General features: G+C 26.3%; 1 protein-coding gene across 3 annotated transcripts in view; it reads left to right on the top strand.

Moving 5' to 3' along the window:
* tutl (immunoglobulin superfamily member turtle) overlaps positions 1-25,363 on the top strand; it is a 306,060-nt gene that overhangs the window by 269,622 nt on the left and 11,075 nt on the right. For 2 of the 3 annotated variants that reach the window (XM_087152980.1, XM_087152981.1), the window contains exons 8-15: positions 794-947; positions 2,564-2,675; positions 4,948-5,126; positions 8,392-8,493; positions 11,911-12,117; positions 15,876-15,977; positions 16,135-16,275; positions 19,952-20,036. In XM_087152980.1, the coding sequence (XP_087009106.1) occupies positions 794-947; positions 2,564-2,675; positions 4,948-5,126; positions 8,392-8,493; positions 11,911-12,117; positions 15,876-15,977; positions 16,135-16,275; positions 19,952-20,036 (1,082 nt within the window). The remainder of the gene's footprint in view (positions 1-793; positions 948-2,563; positions 2,676-4,947; positions 5,127-8,391; positions 8,494-11,910; positions 12,118-15,875; positions 15,978-16,134; positions 16,276-19,951; positions 20,037-25,363) is intronic. The other variant, XM_087152982.1, reaches the window with a different exon arrangement.

The following is a 25,363-nucleotide window of genomic DNA, read 5'->3' as shown; positions in this document are numbered from 1 at the left end:
AGTTACAAATTGTTTAAAAGTGAATGACTTTGTTAATTAAGTTTTTAGCTAACTAGTTTTTTTGATAATTGCTCACTATTTTTTTAAAAAAATTCTTCCCTTGTATTTGTGTAAAATTACTAGGGTTATAAACAGGTATATTTGTTAACAATATTTTTTTTTCATATAAGAAAACAGACTTTATGCAAAGTTTAACTTTAAGCTTAAACTTTTTAAATTTATCAACATGAATTCATCTTTTTTTGAGGCATGGGTTAAAATATTTTTTTCAACTCTTCTTAGTTAAAAAATTTTATAAAACTGTAATTTTTTTTTTTAAATTGATCAAATATATTCAGTTTTTTTAACGAAAGTACTTACCAATTAAAAATTGCAATACTGAAAGAATATGTAGTACTCAAAACACTTTCCTTTGGTGCCTAGACCTTAGTAGTTACTTAATTATTTGAGTAACAAGACTTGTTACTGTAAGTATATTCGAAACGAGTTAATACATAATTGTGTTTGAAATGTTTGTGAATGAAAAAAATTTTTTAGTAAGTTTTATCAATTTATTCGTCTATGTTAACTAGATTGAAAATTTTCAAAATTATGTAACTTGAACAATTTCTTAACGATTTTAAATTACATTAAAGTACTTTTAAGTATAAATCTCTTTTAATAAATTTATATTAGGTATTTATAAAACTGGTAAATTTAAAACTATATCCTGGTGGTTGAAAAGAAAACTAGTTTATATCTCTAATGATCTTATTTTAAAAGTCATAAGTTCATGTATATCATGTGCATGCAGGTGGATGGCTCTAAACTTCCGAGAGAAAGAGCTTTGATACGGGGTGGCAATTTAACTATAAGAGGCCTAAAGAAGGAAGATCATGGCAGATACGAGTGTGTCCTTGAAAATGAAATTGCCACCCTTGTGACAAGTACTCTCCTACTAGTTGAGCGTAAGTTCAATTCATTTAAAAATATTTGTTTAAACATTTATTTATAAATTATTTATATTCATAACATCCTTATTTCTTTCATATCTGATTAACATAGTATATTAGCATTTTGTAAACTGATTTTCTTACATGCACTGAAATGTTATATAATGTATTCTAGTAAACTCTTTAGTTGACAGGCAAGTGCCTGGTTAGTGTATGTTTAAGTGCATCTTTCAATCTTTTTCATGTGCTACTGAACATTGTTATTTTCAGAAACATTGTTATTTTCAGAAGTATTTCAAGTATTTTACTATCATGCATAGAAACTTAAAATATATCATACCAAAACCAATCTATATATACAGTCAAACCCCGCTATAGTGAACACGGTTTATAGTGAACTCTCGGATATAGTGAACCAAATGTTCGGTCCCGTGCCTTGCTATACGCGCATAATGTTATTTTTTGTGGATATAGTGAACCAAAAAAGTGAGGAAGTTGGATATAATGAACTTTTTTCTGTCTTCGACTGATTTTTTTCTTCATTTTTTTTGTTGATATTTTCAGGGAATATAAACTATCCAAATCTGAAGTTTGTAACATATGGAAAAATAGGCAATTAATAATTTCTGCTCATGAAAAAAATTTAGAAGGCAGAAAAAAGTTGAGAAAAGCAGATCACAAGGATGTTGAAGAAGCATTACTGAAGTGGTTCACCATTCGAAGAAGCCACAATCTGGACAAATGTGGATAAATTTGCTAAGTGATTTTATGAGACTACTTTCATGTGCTTGAATGGCTGGTTGGACAGGTTTAAAAAAACGGAATAACAGAAATTCAGGAAAAATTATCTGAGAGTCGGGAAGTGTTTCCATAACTGATGTTGAGGATTGCTCATCAGCTAAAGATTACTAATTTTTTTTGTATGCAAGACTAAGAGTAATGAAAAATAACACATTTTTTGCTACTACATAATATTTTTCAGTCATTTATTTGAATAATGTATAATAAAAGGGAGGAGTTTGGGAACCATTAGTTAAATTGCCTGCTTTACGGATATAGTGAACACGGATATAGTGAACTTAAATTTCGGTCCTTTGAAGGTTCACTATAGCGGGGTTTGACTGTACTTATATTTCTCTTGCATGGCGAAAAAGAAAATCCTAGTTTCTTTTTTGCGTTGGCATCAAATAATTGAAATGTCAAGCATGTGAGCTCACGAAAGCATAAATGCTCATTTTTACAAATTTCTGAATGAAAATTCTTTTTCCGCATGGACAAAAAAAAGCTGAGACACACTGAGCTATAAGTCAGAAAGTACTGAAAGATTAAAAGCTAATTGTTCATATCAATCAACAAGGTGTTTTGTGGTTAAATATTCCCTTATCATCATTACTTATTAAGTTTTATTTCAAATGCTAAAAAATTCAATAAAAATCTGTGCCTCTGAAGAAAAGTATTTTAACTTAACTAAAAGTATTTAACTGATACAAATTATTAATTATTAGCACTTATTAGTTTTGAATTACAAATAAACTTTTTAAAATTAAGATTAAAATGCATCATTATATTATATTATATTATATCACTTTATTATGATATTCTTCATTAAATATTTTTTAACTACATTTTAGGAACTACTCCTCATGCTCCTACTAATGTAACTGTAAATACCAGTACTGTAGCTGCTACTTTGACTTGGTTACCTGCATATGATGGTGGACATGAGCAAACCTATGTTATATGGTAATTTATTATATTTAAATTAAATATTATGTGGTAACTAATTATATTTAAATTAAATATTTAATTTAATATAAATATTAAATTAAATATCAATATTTATATTATCATTTTGCTGGAAATAAATTTCAATTACCTTTAATTTTTTTTTTATTGAAACTGAAAGTTTTCTGCTACTGATGAATTGTAAAGGACATAATTGTAACATTTATCAGTGTTTTTAAGAAGTTTAATGATTCTTATATTTCTAATAAAAAATTTTAATATTTAAAACTAACTTTAAGTTTTACTTTTAGGTTATATTAAATTCAAAAACATTTAATGAATATAGCATAAATAAATAATGTGTTGTTTTGAAACTTCATCTGCTTATGCCAATTTTCTTTTATTATTTTGCTATTTATTCCTATATTTGAAAAATTCTCTGTTCAAGCCATGTTAATTTAAACTAATAATTTTATTTTAAGTAAAAATAAATATTTTTAAGTTTAATTTATAATTGTTAAGTTTTAACTTTATCATGTATTATAAACTTTAACATTTTTAATTAAAATTTTTAAGTGTTAAGTAGGAACTCTATAATATATATTGTATTCTTCAATATTTTTTAAATATAAGTTATAAATCCAAAGTAAATTTTATATAATTTAAATTTTTTTTTCTTGTGGAATCTAAGTATTTTAACTTCCAAAGTAATTTTTATTTTAATATTATTTTTCAAAGTAATTTTTTCATTTTAGCTCTTAATTTTCTTTTACAAATTTTTAAAACTGATTTTATTTTTGAATGTAATTCTAGCCGAATATTTAAAACATTCCCCCTTTTTTATGGTACATTTAAAATATATTGTGAATGTAATTTAAATAGTAAGAAAAAGCAGAGCATTCTATTGTGTATTAGATGGTCATGGTGGTTAAAGCTTCACAATTTTGTCTTATAATATGTTGTACCAGGCACCACAATTGTGAATATAAATATTACTTAGTTTATATTTATTGTAAAATACCATTTATCTAACTTAAGTAGGATCAGTGCTTATTTGGTAAATTAAAATATCTGGATAGATGATAAATGAATTTATGTTTCTAAGAAGATTTTTAACTAGTTCAAAAATTTTAAATTTAACTGACTAAGTGGATCAGGCAGGTTTCTATAGAATTTTTTTTTCTCTGCTTTAACTTTCAATCACAGAACTTTTTTAATGGACTGTATGGAAGATAGTCTGGAAAAAAAATCAGGTGAAAGCTTATTTTTGGGCATTACAAATATTCAGATGGTTAATAACTAAAAAACCAATGTTTATAGTTTAGTAACTGGGTGCTTTTGTTATAATTCCTTTACTTTCAGTTTTTACAATTTTTCTTATTTTTTATTTCAATCTCCTTGTAAATTGCTTCTTGGTTTATCGTCATCAGCCACATTTTCGACATGCACATATTCTTTGAAAAGCATATTTGCATATTCAGAACAGATTATGTTTTCATGAAAAAAGTATAAATTTCTATCCCTTTTTAATTAATTACTTTATTATTTCATTATTATTATTTTTATTTAAAAGTCCAATAGCAGACTTATCTTAAAAGACACGATTCCCAGTAGAACATTTAAGTTAACCATCACTGGCTGTGGTCAGTGAGTGGTTATTTTGATTAGTGTAAGAACTTTGGGGTGTGTGGGATCAGTGCTCGTTAAGTTATTCTACCGTAAATTGTGTGACTTTGTGTTCATGGTATGGGGGGGGGAGCCATCCTCTGCAGAGGATCAAATTATGACAGCATGTCTTTAGATTGTCCTCAGTGATGTTTCCTAGACCATCGCTCAATTATCCATTGTGCAGTTCTAGTGTGATATAAATAAAGTTCTGCTTCTACCAGTACATTTTTACTTATAAGTATTATTTTTTTAAAATGCCGTCCAGGTAGCCAAGCGGTCAGCGTGCTAGACTGTGAAGCCAATGATTGCGGGTTTGAATCCCTCTCAGGGCATGGATGTTTCTCTCTGTGTATTGTTCTCTATTGTGTGATGTGTGAATGTGGCCCACCCTATAAATGGGTATCTGTGGGGGGTGGGTAATGTTGCTCGCCTCCATGACTTAGGTTCACAGGTGCCCACTGGGTAACGTTAAATGAGTAATGCTTCCGGCATCTTCCAAGTTAAAGAACGAAAGTTCAGTGCCTGCCATTAAAAAAATATATTTAAAAATTCCTTTTTGTGTTTGAATATTAAAATATTTACATTGAAATAGTATATATCATGGGATTTGATATGTTTACAGGTATAGGCTGGCAGATCAAGGTGACAGTGACTGGCGGACCATAAGGGTCTATCCTGATGGAGCGACCACTTTTACAGTTTATAATTTACAAGCTGACACCGAATACGACTTCCAAGTGCTATCAAGAAACAAACTGGGCGATGGAATGTTTAGCCCAATCATCAGGGCAAAAACAAAATGTATGTCTTCCTACTCTTTGTTTGAATTGTATATAAGAATTCTTTTTAAAAATTAAGTAACTGCAACCAAACTTACCGGTGATAAACACAAGAGATAATTTTAAAGTGTATTTTGCCCAATAGTTAAAAATTGCTTTTTTATTTATTTAAGTGGGCTGTTTAAAGGTATTAAATTTTTAGCTGTAGAATATGTATATTATAAGTTATAAAATTATAACTTTTTTTAAAGTTTTACGAAACTTTGTTAAAGGGAAAAGTTAGTTAATTTAGTATTTGATAGTTAATTTAGTATTTTTTATTATTTATAAGTCTTTACTATATTTATATCATTTTAGACTTAAGTTTTTATTTCTTAAATAGTTTATTAATTTCTTTCATTTTATTCTGCATTTCCATCTGATTTTACTTTAAATATGAAGCACAATTATAATTGAAGTTTTATCAATAATATACCCAACCTTTATTCTTTACTTACTCGTGTTTTTAGTTTTAGTATTGTTAAAACTCAAAATTGAGTGCTTTGAAAGAAATTAGTTAATGTTTTATTTCTTTAAAATATACTATTTTATTCACTATCCACTTTCACTATTTTATTTATTATTGAATCAAATTTTAATTATTTAAAGAATGTTCTAATGCAATTATCATTTTAGAGGAATGACTCAACTTTTTTGTTTTTAAACTGACAAAACTTTATTCATTATCATGAAATTCATAATTAAAATTGATATACTGTCAGGATTTCAGTTATTCAACATATTCATACCTTTGCTTTTTCTTTCTTTTTTGTATTACTCTTATCAACTGGATTGAAGTCAGAGATGAATGTTTCTTTTTGGTTCTGCTTTTTGCCTTCAGCAAATTAATGTAGCAATAAAAAAAATCTGATTTAGACTTCTGCAATATTGCTGAATTAGTTAAAAATTAGAAGCTTAAAATCCTGAAACTCATTGCTAACCATATTGTGAGCAACACATATTTTATAATTATTGGGGGGGGGGGGAACTGATATTTATTTCAGCACAGTGCCTTCATTATATTTGTAACATGTTGAGCACACCGTGGCATTAATGAATGCCTCAGCTCATAAATTCAATATGATAGGGTGACTCTCTTATGTTCCACCCTACATAGATATTTAAAATCCACCATTTATGTGAACTATTTATATTAGCTAAATTAATAAAATTGTTCTACACCTACGCTAAATGCTTTAAAGTGCTTATTGCTTCCATTTTTACTGTCGTAAATAATTTTATTTTTAATCGTAAATCAGTTTTTTTTTTATTAATTTTAATTTATTTTCTGAATTTTAAATAAAGAAAAGTAATTATTATCTATATGGTAAAGGATTACACATATCTAAAAAAATACCCCAACAAGCATAGCCAATGTAAATCTTTACAATTAATTGTTAATCAATTCTTATTCTGAGAAAATTTTAAATTAAGCATAGCTTACTAAAGATTGAACTAGATCGTTGTGCCAGATACTAGTATTATTTATATGTCGTTTATGAATTTATGAGATGTTTTAAAAACTATTATATAAAATAACCATTCTTGGTCTATGCCAGGAACCTGTTTGATCATCTCATATTTATTCAAAGATAATTCTTAGCACTGACAAGTTTTCACTGAGACATTGTATTTTATGTTTTGGTGTGTAAATTTTTTTAGAATTGATGTATTTACTCTTATCAGAAGAAGTAACGATAACTCTACTGTTCTTTGTTTTGGTTTTGTTTTCATTAAAAAGAAGAAAAAAAATGAAAATCTCATTCATTTTAATCCAATCAAAATTTAATCAGATTAATTTAAATCAATTTTCTTCAAATTGATTGTGCTTAAAGATTATTATTTTTTTTCTCAAGAAAACAAATACAAATTGTTTTTATCGAATTTTTTTTTAACATTTTAGTATCTATTAAATTTATTTATTTTAAATTCAAATAAAGAGAGAGTTATTGTGTAATCCATTTTACTGCATTCTTCATATATAATTCAAATTAACTATTTTTTTAAAGAAATTATGCTTTATTTTAAAGCTTTTAAATTTAATGCTTATTTAATATATACATTTCTATATATATTTAATATATATACATTTTATGCTATTTATATATATATCAATTTAATACTTATTTAATATATATATTAATATATATTTTATTTAATATATGTACAAAATCTGTAGTAAAAAAAATAAGAAAAATAAATTTAAAAAAACTCAATTATAAGCATTATTTGAAAAGATTTTGCGAATATTTACAAGAAACCTTTAATTGTGTATTTGACCCTATGTAATATGATTCATGCATGTTGTTGATTTCTATATCTTATATGTTATTCTGGTTGTTAAGTTAACAGAAAGTTAACTCTAGTCTAGTTAACAAAAACATGTTGTTTTACAAATTATATGTTTTATGGTTTTCTTTACTATTTCACACAACTCCAAAAATTAACCTTGATCTTCGGATAATTTAATGATGTTTAAATTTGTCAGTTTTTAATTCGCATATCTTTTAAATTCACTAGAAATGAACATATAGAATATATTCTTTTTTATAAACTCTTTTATATTTCTTTTATATATTTTTTATATATTCTCTTTTATATTTTATTCTTTTTAAGAAACAAGTTAGATAAAATTAAAAAAATTCAAACATATAAGAACTCATGTAATTTAGTTGCTAAAAACATGTTGTTCTACATCTTATATAGTGCCTTATGTCTCATATGTTATTCTACTTCATTTTATATAGCAACATAAAATTGCCTTGTTATTTGGATAGTTAGATACTATTTAAAATATGTCAGTTATAATTTACTTACTTTCTAATACTTCTAGAAAGACCAAAGAAAAATATCTTCTCTTTTATATCTTTTTGTAAGCTTTAGCTAGCTTAAATTTCTCAAAATAAACAAGTGAGCTATTATTTAAAGAAATGGAACAACAATGGATAAGAGCACAAGTAACTTAATGATACAAAAACATGTTCTATGCCTTATGTTTGTTTTCTGTCTTATACCTTATTCTAATTTAATTTTTAGAGCCACATAAAAATCTTTTTTTTTTTTTTTTTAATATTGAATTCCATTAAAACTATGTCTCAATTTTTATCATCTTGCATACTTTCTATTAATGCTAGAAACAATGTTAAAAAAATATTTTCTCTTATACATCTTTCGTTGTAGCCTTTTCTTCATTCTCTAACTACTAATATTCTCTTTCTTAAACTCTCTTCTTTCTACTAAACTTTCAGCTATTGACTATGTTTCCAGTACTATTGCTACTGAACTCCCTAGTGGTGGATCTTCTTCAACTGTCTTAGGAGGGGATATATCTCCTGGGAATTCTGTTCCTGGTAACTTCTTATACTCTATATCCTATTCTTTTCTCAACTTCAAGTCTATGCTTTATCTATGACATATATACTGTCTAGTAATCACAAGAAAAGCTCCTGATTCCAGACTTGTTGACGATGACTGGTCTCTTCATTTTAATCACTTTGTTGTGGTGGTTACGTTATATTAAAAACTATTTTCTGCTTGATGGTTGGTTTTAGCTAATACCCACCACCGCAACTATTTTAATAAATGGTACAGTGAAACCTCTCGGGAAGCGACCACTCTCCGTATTCCTGAGTAAAGTGGTTGTTGATTGAGATTGATCATTCTAGAGGTTACCTCATTGACTTCAAAATTGTTATCGAAGATATAAGGTTTTTCTTAAATGATTTTAATTTTAGTCAGTGTTATTTTCTTGCTGCGGAAATGCCACTTCTCTTGGGATCATGAAACGATGAATTGATGAATAAAATTTAGCACCTCTAAAAATGATCCCAACTAATATAATTATGTAAAAACAAATTTATCAATTATGAATGATTAAGCTATTCTAAATAAATAAAAAAATTATGCTTTTTGTTTAGGTTTGCATTTAATTTTATATCATAAAAATTAGTTAGCTTTAAAAGATTAGAAGTGGTTTGTTTGTTTAAGAGGCTTGTTTTTTTTCTTCTAAAAAACACTTTTTTTCTAATTTAGCATTCAACTCTACAAGTAAATCATTTATAGCATTGTCATTAGGGCACTCTGACTGCAACATGAGGTTGTATCGTCAAAAAGATCTAAATGAGAGCCTCGCACAAATATTTTGAATACATTTTAATTTACTTATTTGTTTTGATATTTTTTTGTGTTTCCCTGTTTGACCTTTTCCGCATTTGGTGCAGATGCTTGCTCGGTCACTATGAGAGGTTTAAATAGTTTCTCCTAAAAGTTTTCTTCAACACAAATTCTATGGAAAAAATTCTCTGCCTCCCAAAAGTGATTGTAAATAGGGGTAATCTTTCCTGGAGGTTTCACTGTATCTACTTTTCAACTTCACATAGAGCTCATCTTGTGATTGCCAGACAGTAGTGCTTTATCTATGTGTCTATGTTTATCTATGTCTAAATAATACATTGCTTAACTCATTTCAACTATGTTTGTCATGGTGTGCTTTAGGATAGGAATGTTCCTCACTTTAGAAACTCTTAGATAATACTACTATAGTAAAAAAAGTGCTTCTTAAATGTTCTAAAGTTATGAAACTCATAATGTTTAAGATAAGTTCAAATGAAAGTAGAACTAACTTGATGTGTTATCTGGATTGTATATGCTCTGATTTCTTCTAAAATATGAAATTTCTGAAAGATTCGTGAAATATTAAAAGTATAAATATTTAAATTGTTTACATTTTAATTACAATTAAGTAGTTGTGCTTATTATTAGTGAATTTTCTTTGATTTTCTTTCTTCATTTTCATTTTTTTATAGGAAAATGTTAGAATTTTTGTGTTATTTTATAAATATCTTAGCCAGTTTAATTTATAATATATATATATACTTGTAAATTTACCAGTAATATTTCATATGAAATTTCATATGTAAATGACATTTGTGTCAGCAGATATCAACATGTATCAGTTGGTGTAAAACTCACCATCTGATATCTGTTTATTTTTCCATTTTCTTAAATTGAATATCTAAAATAAAGGATATGTAAGCTAAGTGTGTAAGCACAGATCCTTTCGGGTCAAATTACTGTAAAATCTTGAATTACTTTCTTTTTCTTTTCTCTTTTTTTTTCTTTTCTTTTTTTTTTTAGTGAAATTTTGTGCCCAAGAAATTAAAAAAATGCCGATAGAAGTCTTAAGTCTTAGTCTAGTAACTTAGGCTTTTACAAGTTTCTGCATTTAATTAACTCTGGTTGAATTTATAAAAATGAGTTTAAAATTTTAAAAGTTAGTTAAATTATATACTGCAGCTATAAGTATAAAATTTTGATTCTAAAACATAAGCAATTAAATGTTTAAGGTGGTTATGCTGAGCAGAGTCACGCAAATTTTTTCAACTTTGAGCAATTAGAAAAAGTCAAATCGAATTTTTATAAAATATGCTGTAGATAACTTACGTTTATTACTAGGATTACTTAGGTTAAGTAGGTTTTGACTTATGCCTTGTATCTTTTGTTGGAGGGACACCTGAAGATGTTATGAGTTTAAAATGTATCTTAACCAAATGAGCATTTCTCATTTGGACAAGTTAATGTAGCAAATTCTCTCTCTTTCTAATAACAAGAAGGATTTTTTTTTATTGGTATAAATAGGGTAAGGGATATTTTCAGTTGTTACAAATGCTGTTGTTTAAGTAATTTTTTTTAACACTTTACAAGTTCATTTATAAAATATTAGAAAAAATATCTTCATTTAAATTACCTTTGCTAGTTTTTTAAAGTATTTGAAATATTGAATTAAAAAGACGATACAGTTGAACCTTAATCTATAGTTCCCTCATCTTTTTCCCATTTGTTCAGTCTTGCTTTAATGGTTTTGTCACAAATGCTATTCTTATAATGCTAACGATACCAGCTTAGATCATTTTTTAAACTAAAACATTTCCACGGTCATCGTTCAGAAATTTTACCTGCATTTGAAAAAGAAAAAAAATTAAGTTATTTTGCTTCACGAAGTAAACCAGCATGGAGATTTGAGTAAAACATCACTTTTGATGTTTATACATCAGTTGATGAAAATGGTGAAAGTGTGATGTTGATTGAAAATATGGTTGCAGAAACTGAAGAAAATCCATGGAGACAGAATCATAACCAGTGCCATGTTTGTTGAAGGCCTGAAACTTTTGGTATTCACACTAATTTACAGAAATGGAATGGCAATTTGTTATATAGGTTGAAAATTTCTTATTTACGAAGAAAAGAGTGTGTTCACACTGAAATTTCTAAAAATATTCATCTTTCCATCGCATCATAAATATTTTTGCAATTTTCATTCTTAATGTAAATTTATTAATTCTTTATATTTTTAATAAATTTAATACTTTTCATACTTTTACGTGCATTGATTTATTAAATTTCAAGAGAATATTTTATGTTAACCTGCATTCATTGGCAATCAAAGTTCTATCATATTTATAAAGCGAAAGCAAATTTTAAGTAATTTTTTCCTAAAGAAAAGTTATTAAACTTGTTATCTAGTGTTTCTTTATGATAGTCTGGTTTATTAATTATTTATGTGTGTTTTCTTAATAATATTTGATATTAAAAAAATGAACATGTTTGTTTATTAAATTCTTATTTAGTTTCTCTTTCCAACTAAGTTAACATAGTAAAATTCTTAAAAATTGAATCTGTGGTTATAATTTTTGTTCTTATCAATTGATAATAAACTTGTGTGTGACTGTATTTGTTTAATTAGCACTTTTTAATTTCCATACATCTAGGGTCAACTCCTGCCCCTGAGCCATCTACACCAGCTGGACCAAGCCCAGGAACTGTGAGGAATGTTACTGTTACAAAAACAGTCCTGGGTGTTAGTATTAAGTGGCAACCCCCCGCAGATGGAGTTCCAATATCATATTATGTCGTTGAGTACAAAAATGATGCACAGTGGCTAAACTGGGGCAATATAAAAGAAACTCACTATGATGGTAATTTTTTTCCTGCTTTTAAATTCCTCTGAAATATTTTGAGAATATAAATTAGTTTCTAAGTGTTTTTAAATTTGCTTTACTGTGATGTCTGCCAAATTAGACGTGCTTTCATAAACTGTATAGTTTGTTTAATTTGTATTTAAAAAAATATTTTTATTTTTGATTGAAACGAGCCTTTAACTCAGCATTTGTGAATTTATTGGGATTTATTGCATACTTTTTTTTAAAAATATAGTAAATAGTGTTGATAACTATTAGCAAAATAACTACTGATTAGGAAGTTTTAAGCTTGAAATAAAGTGATTAACTCCCTGACCTGATATAAAATTATAAATTTTAATTGATGAAAACCCATTTTAAAAGCATATTATATAATAAGTGTTAAAAAAAATAAGTATCTTATTCATTAAATGTTAACTAACCATTTGTTTTTCAATATCAAAATGATACGGAAATGAGCACACAATAAAATCAAGACTAATAATAAGACATATAGAGTTTCATTATTACTTTAAATATTTCTTACATCTTGTCGTATTGATTATAAAAGAGTATAATTTTTTTTTTAAATTTATTTATTTGAGAAAGAAAGAGCTGCAAAATTGTTTTTTTTCTCTAAATATTAGGGGATTACCAAGAATTTATTTTTTTAGTCATTTGATAATAACTTATTTTTTTAAAAGAACATTGATTTATTGCAGGTTTTCAGTTTTTTGTCTGGATTAAATTTAATTTACTATTATTTTAACTGTAAAATAAATAAATTACTTACATCTTTCATTTGAAATAAATCTTTGAACTATATTTGTTTCAAACATGTTTTGACCTAGGAAAGAAAAAAAACAGCTATGAAACGTTTAATGCAATTTATACTGGTTCATACTGGCAATCAATAATTACACTTTAACTGCTAAGGGGTCTATTTAATCCTTTTAATGCAAGTTATAAGTTGTTTTATATTATATAAGAAATTACTTTTCAAAATTATCATGTGTTTATATTTTTTTGAAGCAAAATTTTTGACCAAAATGTGTAATTAAATTTTATCCGAATACTCAGGTAGTATATGTATCCTTTAAGATAGTCAAAAGTTGTCACTTCATATAAAATTTTCTTTGATTAAACAAAATTAAGAGCAAATTAAATAAAGTAATGTAGAATAAATAAATTTTTATATTCAGTAAACATGCCATAATCTGCCAAAACTTATTTATGTTCTCAACATATTTTTTATTATTGTATAATATAAAATTTTTTTAATTTGCAGTAGATATATTTTCTTATATTTTATTTGTGTAAATATCTATTGAGTATTTAATTGACTAGAACTCCTGTTCTGTAATGAAAAGTAATGAGTGTTTTAAATCTAATATATCCAGTTCACAAAGCTGTAAAGGAATCAAATTTTTAGATGAAATAAAACTTTAGAAATACAAAAAACAGAATAACTTTGCCCCCTAACTTGCTAGGAAATAGTAGATGCTATAAACATGTTTAATTGAGCCATTTATGGCCTGTTAATTGAGGAAAATTAAATTTTCTATTATTTTCTTGTATAAAAAATAGGCACCTGTCTGAATTCTTATTTGTTAACTAGTTATTTTCTATTTAATTAATCAAATTTCTATTAATATTTTCCATTAATATAAATTTTTTTTGTTCTTTTTAGTGTGCATTTCGTTATGAATAATAATAATAGTTTTAATTTTGAATTCTATTTTTTGTAAATTTCTCCAGAATATCATTTCAAATTCAATTAATGCTTAATTTTGCTTTTTTGCATGCATACTTTTTTATATGTACAATGGGCATAAAAAAAGGAAAGAATCACTCTGAGTAAATTTTGATCAGATGGTCAAATACTAGAACTCAATCTTAATGGTTCAAGAACTTGTCTTTAAATTTGATAATTAATTTGTGTAGATGATATTTTAAGTTACAAAAGCAGACACAAAAACGTACTTTCTCTTAAAAGTCATACTTTTTTCTTTCGATTTCTGGCCCATAAGTTATAAGGAGCAGTGGCAATCTGAGAAAAATTAAGAACTTTTATCAATCTGGAAAATTCCAGGGTATTTTATTATCCTTTTAACTATGAAGTTATTTTGATGATTTGGGTACATGAATAGTCAATTTTTTTATTGCAAAAATCAAATGTTTAGTACAAAACAAAATGTACTTAGTAGTTAAAAATTGATATTTTGAATTACATGCATAGAAATTTTAAGGTTTTTTTAGCCACTGTATATTCGCTTGAGGCGGCTGTCACTCGATGTGGCAGTGGAAAAGTTTGCTTCTAGTAGAGCGTTATTTTTTAAAAAATTTTAAAAAAAATTATTTTTTAAAAAAATAAATCATTTATATAAAGTTCAACGAACTGGATGCCATTTTGCAACAACAAAAAAATCCCGTGCACTTTGAACATAAACCTCTATCCCTTGAAACCTTCAGTAAATCTATTCCATCTATTGTTCTAAATTGTATCAAAATTAACTTTTGCCCAGATAGATTCAGGTTTGACAAAGAGATGAAGCCGAGATAAACTTCTCCCAATATGTATTCGGGTATGACAATATGATGCAATAGTCAAAAAATTTTGAGTTGTTAGGTATATAAATTTTTACATTATTTTAAAGAATGTAATTTTATATACTAAAATACAAAAGTTGAACAAAATCGGTCAAATATTTCATGATAAAGTGAATTTTAAAAAGTCATGCATTTGAAATTTGACTTTTTATGAACTATTTGACCTATTTTGTTTTGATTTTGTATTTGACAATTTTGAACTTGTGACTTTGCATATAATGCATGGTATTTGTGAGAATAATTAGAAGCATTCATCATTTTTTCAAATTATATTCGATATCAAAGGTTTTGTTTTCATTTAATTCGAAAGCAGATATTTATGGGAAATTTTTTCTTTTTATTATTATGTCATACGTACATTTATTATAATGATGCAACATTTAGAGGAAAACACATTTTTATGAAAATATTAATGGACATTATGTATTAAAAATATGCTAGCTGTGAGGCAACTTATATAAATATTAAGCTGTTATGTGAATGTTAATTGTTCAATATTATAATTATAGTATTATCAAATTTTTAATGTCCTTTTAATATATAATTTCGGCAATTTTTATGACTTAATTTATATTATGCTTCTTGAAAATTCACAGTTATCTTCTTTTGTAGGTACCCTGCTTTAAATTGGTAAATAAATTCATCGAATATTGTTAAAAGTGATTTCAATCGTATAAATAAATAGAAATGTAATCAAATTATTTTACTAATTTCTATTACTCCTAAATAGTAATTAACTAAGAAAAGGTAGGAATTTTTTTTAAATAATACTTTCGAGATATACTTTTTACGTTGTGTTTTCCTCTTACGCTTATCTTTTTTATTTTATCCTCTTGGCTACTGCTTTACTTATTTTGGACATAATATGAAAAATATATTTTTTGTCAACTTACAATTATTTGCTGAATTTTGGAAAATAAAATATATTGAAATGTACATTAGAGTTTGAAATATAGAAACCAATGAATTGTACATTAATTTATATATTGTAGACTTCAATGTGGATATTTTTATAGATTTTATTTCGATAGTTAATAGCAAAACGTTTTATTTTGTAATACCTTTTATCCAAGATTAATATTATTATGCATACTGTATACTTTGTAATCATTTTATTTTTTATTTATAAAGTTTTTATTTATGATATCTGTATTACTTCTTTTTAGCCAAATTACTTCAGGGTGGAAAATATGCTTTTAGAGTTTTAGCATATTCAAATGGTAGTGTTCCATCCGCTCCTAGTCCAGAAGTTCTTTTGGAAATACATGGTAGGAACATTTTTAGAAATGTAGTTTAATTTTTATCCTTCAATATTTTTAAAAGTAAGCTCCTTTATTAGAAGTATGAAAATTTCATTGAGTAGGATTTACATTTTCTGAAGATCTCTTGTTCTTTGTGCGAAATATTAATGATTTGTTTATTTAGGTGATTTACAAGACAGAAATCGCAGCAAAGCGATCACGGCTGGTGTTGTGGGTGGTATCCTGTTTTTTATAGCTGCCATTGTCCTATCTGTGTGTGCTGTAAAAATTTGTAATAAAAGAAAAAGAAGAAAAGCTGAAAAAGGTAAATTTATATAACGTTTTTCAAAGGACAACATGTGATGCACAGTCTCTTTTTATTGTTTTAATTTAAACTTCCGCCCTAAGTTTTGTACCCAGGAAAAAAGTTCAATTGATTCTAAAGTTTTTCTTTTCCCTGTGTGAGAAAGGGTACTTCATCCCCCTACACAGGTGGGTAAAGATATTAAAGTGTTCCTTTGATGTTGAAGAAGTGCGAGGCAACTCTTTACATTGTGGCCATATGGTGTTAGTTAACATTGACAAACTTTGCAAAATGAAACAAATCACATGTTGTTTTTTTTAGTTTAGAATGCTATTTATTACAGTATTACTCTTAATATTGGAACTTTCTGTTTTTGGATGATTGTTTTTAGTGACTTCTTTACTATTTTTGAATAAATATTAAATGAATTATGAATTATGATTTTAACTGATAATTTTTTCTTCTATCCTAACATGCAAACTTTTATAAAGTAATGTTTGCTTTTAAAAATATTTATAAAATAAAATAAAACCTTTTTATTCCTCATTATTTTATTTTTATAGAATACCAATATTTATTATTTATTTTTAACGTTTTCAAATAATATTTTTTTTTGTCCTGAAATTCTGTTTTAATATTGTAAGTGTTACCATTTTTGTTGAATTGACAATATCATCATGCACAACTTGGACGATTCTAAATTATAAAAATATGTAGTGTAATTATTATATAAAATTATAAATTTTTTTATATTATTTCTAAGTTTTAAATGATTAATTATTTAAATGATTAAGTATTGTTTTTATATTACATTACAAAATTTTTATGGATCTGAATATTCATCAAGTCTTTTGAATCAGTGTGTAATGACATAAATCGATACTTACGTATAATTTTGTTGACCATTTTTGCCAAATCTGTCAATAAATTTGAAAGTGGTTCAAATTTAAATATTATATCCTTTTTTACATCTTGTTTTTTTTTTGCGATAAGTTATATATATATTTTGTTAATTTTTTATAATCAATTACTACATAAAAATGAATTTGAAAGATACCAAAATTACTCTGATGCAATGTTAACAAAAATGGTCAATAGGATAATATGTGAGCACTCATAAATCATATATATTGACAAAAAATATTAGATGATTATTACTAGTTATAGATGTAAGAAAAGATAATTATAGCAATTGGTAGAAGTAGGAATTTTCTGCAAAAAAAAAAAAAAAAAATCTTAGCTCTATTTTTTAACTTTTTTTTTTCAAATACAAAATTGTTATACTATTTGATTTTATCAAAAGTCTATTCTAATAATAAGCATGAAAAACATAATTTAGAAATCCTTTTCAAAATCCAAAATTTTTATAAATAAATTCTTAAATTTTGTTGCCCTAAAATATATTGATTCGTTATAATGTTACCCCAAAACAAGGAAACAAAAAGTATGTTTTGTAATTTTTTGATTACTATTAAAACAATCACTCACATTATTTTATACCCTGTTATTTTAGGCTTAAATAATGTTTCATGTTTACATGTGCACTTTTCTTGAAATGTATAATTGTATGAAACATATCTTTTACAGGGATTTAATTTTATACAAGGTGTATTCAAACAGTTTGGGGAAGAATTGTTACATAGTTAAATAACACAGCTGATTAAGGTATTGTGCTAATACAGATGCAGTGGGAAAAAAATAAGACCTTAGCATCCAAATCATAATAGTTAAGTGTGTCTGTGCTTTGACTAATTTGAATCAGTCCTACTGTGAAGAAATGTGTGTGTCTGTGCGAAGAAATTACAAGTTTTGCTTCAAATTATGCTAAACAACTACTGAAACACATGAAATGTCAGCAGGGGGACAATAAAATAGAGAGAACAGGGAAAAATTAAAAACTTTTATCAATCTGGAAAATGCCAGGGTATTTTATTAGCCTTTTAACTGTGAAGTTATTTTGATGATTTGGGAACATGAATAGTCAATTTTTTTTATTGCAAAAATCAAATGTTTAGCACAAAACAAAATATACTTAGTAGTTAAAAATTGATATTTTGAATTACATGCATAGAAATTTTAAGGTTTTTAGCCACTATATATTCGCTTGAGGCGGCTGCCACTTAATGTGGCAGTGGAAAAGTTTGCTCTTAGTGGAGCATTATTTTTGAAAAATTTCAAAAAATAAAATCATTTAATTTTTTTCTAAAAAAATAAATTATCCATATAAAGTTTCAAAGAACTGGACGCCATTTTGCAACAAAAAAAAAATCCCGTGTACTTGGAACATAAACCTCTATCCCTTGAAACCTTCAGTAAAGTGCTGCCATCTATTGTTCTAAATTGTTTCAAAATTAACTTTTGCCCAGATAGATTCAGGTTTGACAAAGAGATGAAGCCGAGATAAACTTCTCCCAATAGTTCGGGTATAACAATGTAATGCACTAAAAAAAAAATTACCCCGAGTTATACTCTGGCATTACATTTTGGAACACTAGTGATGTGTCCGAGATTATTTCTGGCATGACTGTTAAAAGGTTAAACACCCAACATATTTTAGGTACCTAAAAGTTCAATATTGTTACCCAAAAATTTGGTATTGTAATAATATATTTAGAGAAAATTGTTTAATTAGACTCTAATAGGAAGTATGAGTGTTTTGAAATAAATTCTATGCATAAGAATAAGGTATAATTATGTAGTAAATATTAAAATTTATGCACCAATTACAAAAATGTGGGGAAATTGATGAAATCAGTCTAGAAAGATACCCTGGCAATGAAAGTGCATGGCGTGGAAGCAGTAATACAGGCCTGATTGTGCTCCGGAAAAAATCTGGATTTCTGGATTTTTTGCTAACCGTGATCCAGAAGTTTCCGGAGATCGAAGGTTCAGATGTTTTAAAAAATCATTGATCACAAAAGTTTCCGCAAATCAAATTTTCAAAGGTGGAGCTTAAAAACACAGTTTATTTTATTTGTAAGGGAGAGCCAGATGCTTTATAAAGCTTATATTAAAGATTAATATTCATTTTTTATCAGTAAATAGTTATTATAATCATAAACTCAAGAAAAAAAGACATATTCGTAAATTTCAATTACTTCTCCAGGTTGACATAGGTACTTGTAAATGGTATAGGTATGTGTAAAATTTTAAATATATTTTAAGTAAACTAAAAAATATTGAGAAAAAAGAAAAAACCTTGTTTAAATTTTTTTTTTAATTTTTCGATTTAAACTTTTTTTTACTCAAGAAATTTTTTGGAATTTTGACTTGGGCTCACAATACCCCTGGTAATAGACAAGTTTTTGTTTTTTAGTAGTTCAAACTGTTTAGAGATAGAAAGAAAGATGTCAAAGATATGTTTCAAACGTTACAAAAAGAAGTTGATGTCCCAAATCTATTGCAGCTTATGGTGATTACTTTGAGTTTCAGTTAAAGTATTTTGTTTGTTTCTCATTTTTTTTACTTCATGACACTATTCACTGAATTTTTTGAATTCACCTTGTATTAAAAAATAAGAAGCATTTTAGCGAGTGAATTGTCCAGTGTATCTGCTTTACAGCAAGTAACCAAATAATCCTTTGTCAAACTCTTCTTTAGTGAATGTCATTGATTTTAAGTGGGTTTATTATTTGACTTAGTTTCTTTTACAAAGTGTACTAACGTTTATATTTTTCCTCTCCTGATCTCCAAACAGCATACATGATGGTGGCATGTCCAACAATGGCAGATGCGAGAAATGGAGGACACTCCCATGGTGGTAGTCCAGTGCCGCTAAAAAAGTGAGAGTTGAGTTTTTATACAATTGTTAAATCTTAAAACTATTCATGTATTTTTTTTTAAAAAGAACATTTAATATTCTGGCTGCCTACTTAAAAAGGTAAACTTAATAGTTGTCCTATATGTAATGGCCATAAATGCTTGCAAAATGGTGAATGTTTGTTAGTGAACAATTTTAATTACATTTATAAATCACACCTCTTAAGAACCCATAAAAACATATGCAATTAATTGTTTTATGTAAAGTCATCCTAGTTAGTCAGCTAGTAAACTGAAATTTTGAACTGGTTTAATGATATGTGAGATTATCTGCAACATAAGTTAACAACAACATAACTGGCAGTTTGGACTAACTAAAATGCCAATAAGGTTGGTTGTAGTTTACTTGCCAATACTTTAACAACATAGAATTAAATACTTAGCTATCTTACAGAACATTCTGATTGTGATACTAATTGCTAAAATTTAACTTAAGTGCTGCTAGATGTGTCTATTCATATACTATTAAAGATATTTAAATACAGATATGCACATCTAAATACAGGTTACGAGTTTAAATATTGTTCCATATTAGTCTTATTCATAATTAACTAGATTATGAATAAGACTGATATGGAACATTCTGATTATACAGCTTATACAACATGTTAAAACTTATTTTTAGTGTGGATATTTTGTAGACCTAGATATGGAGTAAAAATATCTAGATGATTATTCATAATTAACTATAAAATTAGAGCTAAACTCAGTGGGGTGTCAGCTTATGAAGAGCTCAGGCCTACTGTGCCCATCCCAGTTTTCTTGACTTTGTGCTCCAGTGCAGGAGCAGTCGTTCCAGTTGGGTGGTCCGCCGGATGCTAAACCATCTGTGTTTAGTCCTCAAGGTACTTGGTACTCATTTTATCTACCAAGGGATGAAAAGCTGAGTTAACCCGGTCTGAGAATAGAACCTCAGACCTGTGGCATGAGAGTGTAAAGTGCTACCAATCAACCACCTGGCATCTTAATAATTAACAATGCAATTTTAATTTCGATTACATATTAATTATGACACAGTTCATACAGCATGCTAAAATTTGATTCTTATGTAAAATTATTGCAGCACACCTTTTTGGGATATAAAGAGCTGTAGATATTAATTACAGATTTCAAGAATTAATTAGACTATAAATAAATTTGACGTGAGAACATTCTAATTACAATGCAGTTCATACAGCATGCTAAAACTTATTCTTAGTACTGATTTGATAGTACATTTTAATATAGGTTACAAAATGGAAATTCAAAATGGCCATTTCATGTAGAACAACACATTTTCTTACTAGCAAAACTTTTAAATCATAAATCGCAATCTCTTTCATAGATTATTCTCTAAATCTTATTTATTTACTATTAAAACATTTTGTTATTTATTGAATATTTAAGTCCATAGAAGTGTTTGTTATAAATTATGTTTATTTAATTTTGTTTTTAAGTTTTCCTTATTTCTATATGGAACAAGGGTTTAACTTAATTGCTTTGTTGATTGGTACTGCCTAATTTTTTTCACAAAAAAGTTTTTTGTCTGAGCACCTAATTTTTTATTACATATTTTTTTATTTTATTGTCTGGAATTTTAACTTAAATTTTTTCCTTCCATCCAACTGGATCCCATGTCATCAAAGGAGAAAAAAAGGTGATCCGATTTTTTCATTTTTTAATTTGTAAATCTTGGTGTAGTCTTCTTTAATTGTCCTGCCCCTTCTTGTGCATATGAAATTGTCATTTTTCACATTTTGATGCACAATTCGTCTTAAGTTTTTGTTTTTTTCTTGTGTAGCATGTTTAGTTTTTAAATTTATTTTGCAATCAAAAAAACCATTTAAATATAAGTTTTCACATAGTAAGTTCTGATGGCTTAGATCAGTGTTTTAAATGTTTTATAAACATGGCTACTACTTGTTTTTTTATATATATATATTATTTGTTGCTAGACATAATTTTTTATGGATTTCCATGTGTTTTTTATTAATTGGTTACATACAGTGTTGGCCTAATTATTAGAAAAATTTACTATATGTTTATATAAAAATAATTTAGGGACTTACAGAACACTATATTCTACTGATCAAATTAATAAAAATCAAAATAGTTTAGATGAGAAAAAAAACAAATTTATTAATTAATTTGTTTTTCACTGTTTGTGGTGGTGTATTTCTAATTTATCTGTAATATTCTTTGTGACTAATATCGGAATTGGTTTTACTTATACTGAATTAATGAATGTTGTACAGTATTTTGATTTATGATACATTTTTGCTTTTTTTAAGTTGTTTAATTGTTTTAATAGTTTGGCCAATACTGTATTTAATCTTATATTTTAAGTATCATTGATTCAAATTTGTTATAATATAATTAGTTGCTTAGTAGGATGTTACCAAATGTTGAACCATAGTTTTCAGACACACACAGTTAAGGTAACGTTAAAGCTGACATTTTCTGTTTGACTGTTAATACACAATCTCAGTCTTATAATTTTTGAATAAGAATAAAAGAAATGAATGCAGAATTTCATCCACACTTTTTTTTAATTGTGCGCGATATGTAGGATGCATATTTTGTTGTTTAAAATTCAATTTTATATTTTGTATTGCCTATTAACATACAAAATTTTGAATAAATATAAATTTTTTAACTAAGAGATTTGTAAGTTTTGAAATAGTTTTCCAATTATTACACATTTTGCATTATTATAGGTTGCATACAGTTTACTGATATTTTTTAAATTTAAACAAATTGTTTATTTTGACTTAAACGTTACTTTATCACGATTTCCAGTTTTGATAAAGAGATTTAAAATAGGAAATATAATGATGTTGTCCAAATGTATTATTTACGCAGAAAAAATTTTCTGTGTAAACCTTCTCAATTGAGCAGAATGATCTCAATTTTTTTGTTGAGTTGACACAACTTTTTTACAATAATGAATTTGATCTTGAAATCTGTGTATGTATTGAATAAGTCAATGCTGTTGTACTGATAATTAGATTGTGGAGAAAAAAAATTATCTTAGTGAAATTAATGAAATTTTTTAACAGCATTATGCAAAAACCAGAGATATTCCTTATTTTATAACAGTTTCATGCTTCCTTCTTTTCTATTTAATAAGCGTCTATAAAAAAGGTACCATATCACTTATTTTCAGGGGTTGTTTTCAGGCAAAAAGACTAACAAAATATAATAATCTCAAGAGTCTTAATAATAACAAGAAAACACTTTCTTGAGTATTTGTGATTATGTAAATTAGAGCTTGCTGTCTCAAAAATTATTTGATAGCAATTTCATAATTAAGTTGCAAAGCTTAAAGAAAAATAAAACAATCATTACACTGCATTTACCTATTAACTATATGCACACAAATTTTTGTCAAGTCAAAGTTTTTCCAGAACTTAATTCTTGTGTATTGAATTGTATTTAAAAAATGAAAATGGCAAAATAATGATGTATCTTAAAATTGATTTACTAAACCTGAAATTACCCATTAAATTTATTTTTTTCCACATTATTTCAATCCAAGTAGTGTCAATTAGACATTAAATTGATTGGTTCCCCATTACTCCGACAAGTTTCCACTAGACATGAAATTAGCTATTAAATATATTGGCTCGAAGTTGCTAAATTTATTGGTTTAATATTATTTTGATACGAGTTTCCACTAAACAGGAAATAACACATTAAATTTTTTGGTTCCATATTGCTTTGGCACTAGCATCCGCTAGACATGAAATAACCCATTGATTTGATTGGTTAGATATTTTACTTGAATAAATTTATTAGAATCCAATTTTTTTATACCTGATTTTTCTATTATTGCAAGTATAGTTTGTTGGGTTTTATATTATAATTTAAAAACTTGTTATCTATATCTTCAGAAGGACATAGTTAATTTTTTTTTATAATTAAAAACTCAGAGCATACAAAATAATAATCTTTACCTCATTAGATTAAGTATTTATATTTACCATACCATTTTTAGGTCATATATGGTTATGAAGAAATGGTACTCAAACGCATGGTGTACCTAGTGTCATGTTTAATCACTATGCATGCATTAAAAAACATAACACCTTAAATAACTTTCAACTGAATGGCCAGATTTTATCATGATTTGAGGGGACAAACCGAAGTTAACTAAATTTGGTCTAACACAAAAATTTACCTATCTTGAATAAACAGACTTTTGCTTAATGAGTTCAAATTAAAAAATCTTAAAAAATAGGGTGCTCATAATCTGGAAAATGTAATTTGGATCAGTCTGTGCTGATAGTTTCCTACAAATAGTGTTACAATTGTTTCTTCAATCATTTCTGTACAACAAATTACTGAAATTGCTAATTTTTTGTCGATAATTTTATAAAATTAGTTTTATCGTCTGATTGAAAAAAATTTTAATATTGTGAACAACATGGCCTGAAAGTTTTTAAGACTACATTGTTTTTTTATGCTGAAATACAAAATAAAATTATTATATATTCTTTGAGAGATTCTAAATTCTGATCAATAAAAAATAATGTCTTTTAAATTTCTTTCAATTGAAAATATAAACTGTAGAAAACACATTTTCTAGATTATGAAACTTTTCCACATTTTGTGTATATTAATTATAAAATCCAATTTAAATTTTTAATTAATTACAATACTTTTTGTTAGTGTTTAATTAGTTTACTGTTTTAATTAACATTTAAAATGAGAAAATTTATACAGTTTAAAATTGAATGAAATTTCTTTTAACTTAAATTTTAAACTGCTGAAAACACATTTTCCAGATTATTCAACCTTTCATATATCGAGTTATACAATTCTGAATCCAGTTTCTATAATTATAAATTTTTTTCAAAAAGAATATGTCATTTCTTCAAGTCCAATAAAATAATTTATTTAAAAGTTAGCACTAATTATCCAGCACATGTTTAAAGAGCATTTCAAACCATAAAAACTTACATCTTAATAAGTAAAACTGAACTATTTTAACAAAGATATTTATACAAGCTATGTGTAAAGTATCCCAATTCCATTATAATATAATTTTCTTAATTTTCTAAACTTGTGTAATGAGTCAACATGTTGGATTTTTTGTTTGGTTTAAAAAATACTTAAGTTTTAAAAATTTGTCAAAAAGAAATAGTTTATTCAATTTACATTAAAATATTGCAATAATGTTGAAAATCAAATTTTATTATTTTTTTAGTGCATCCCACATTAGTAAGTAATTAAATTTTAAAAATTTGAGTTATTAAGTCTATTTAATATTGAATTTTATGTCACTGTTCCTGAATGTTTTTACTGTATA

The sequence above is a fragment of the Parasteatoda tepidariorum genome, chromosome 10 (assembly GCF_982258835.1).
Source record: "Parasteatoda tepidariorum strain Cologne lab strain chromosome 10, Ptep-v5.0, whole genome shotgun sequence".
NCBI lineage: Eukaryota > Metazoa > Arthropoda > Arachnida > Araneae > Theridiidae > Parasteatoda > Parasteatoda tepidariorum.
Note: the sequence above shows the minus strand (reverse complement) of the source record. Positions and strands in the feature narration are given on the sequence as shown.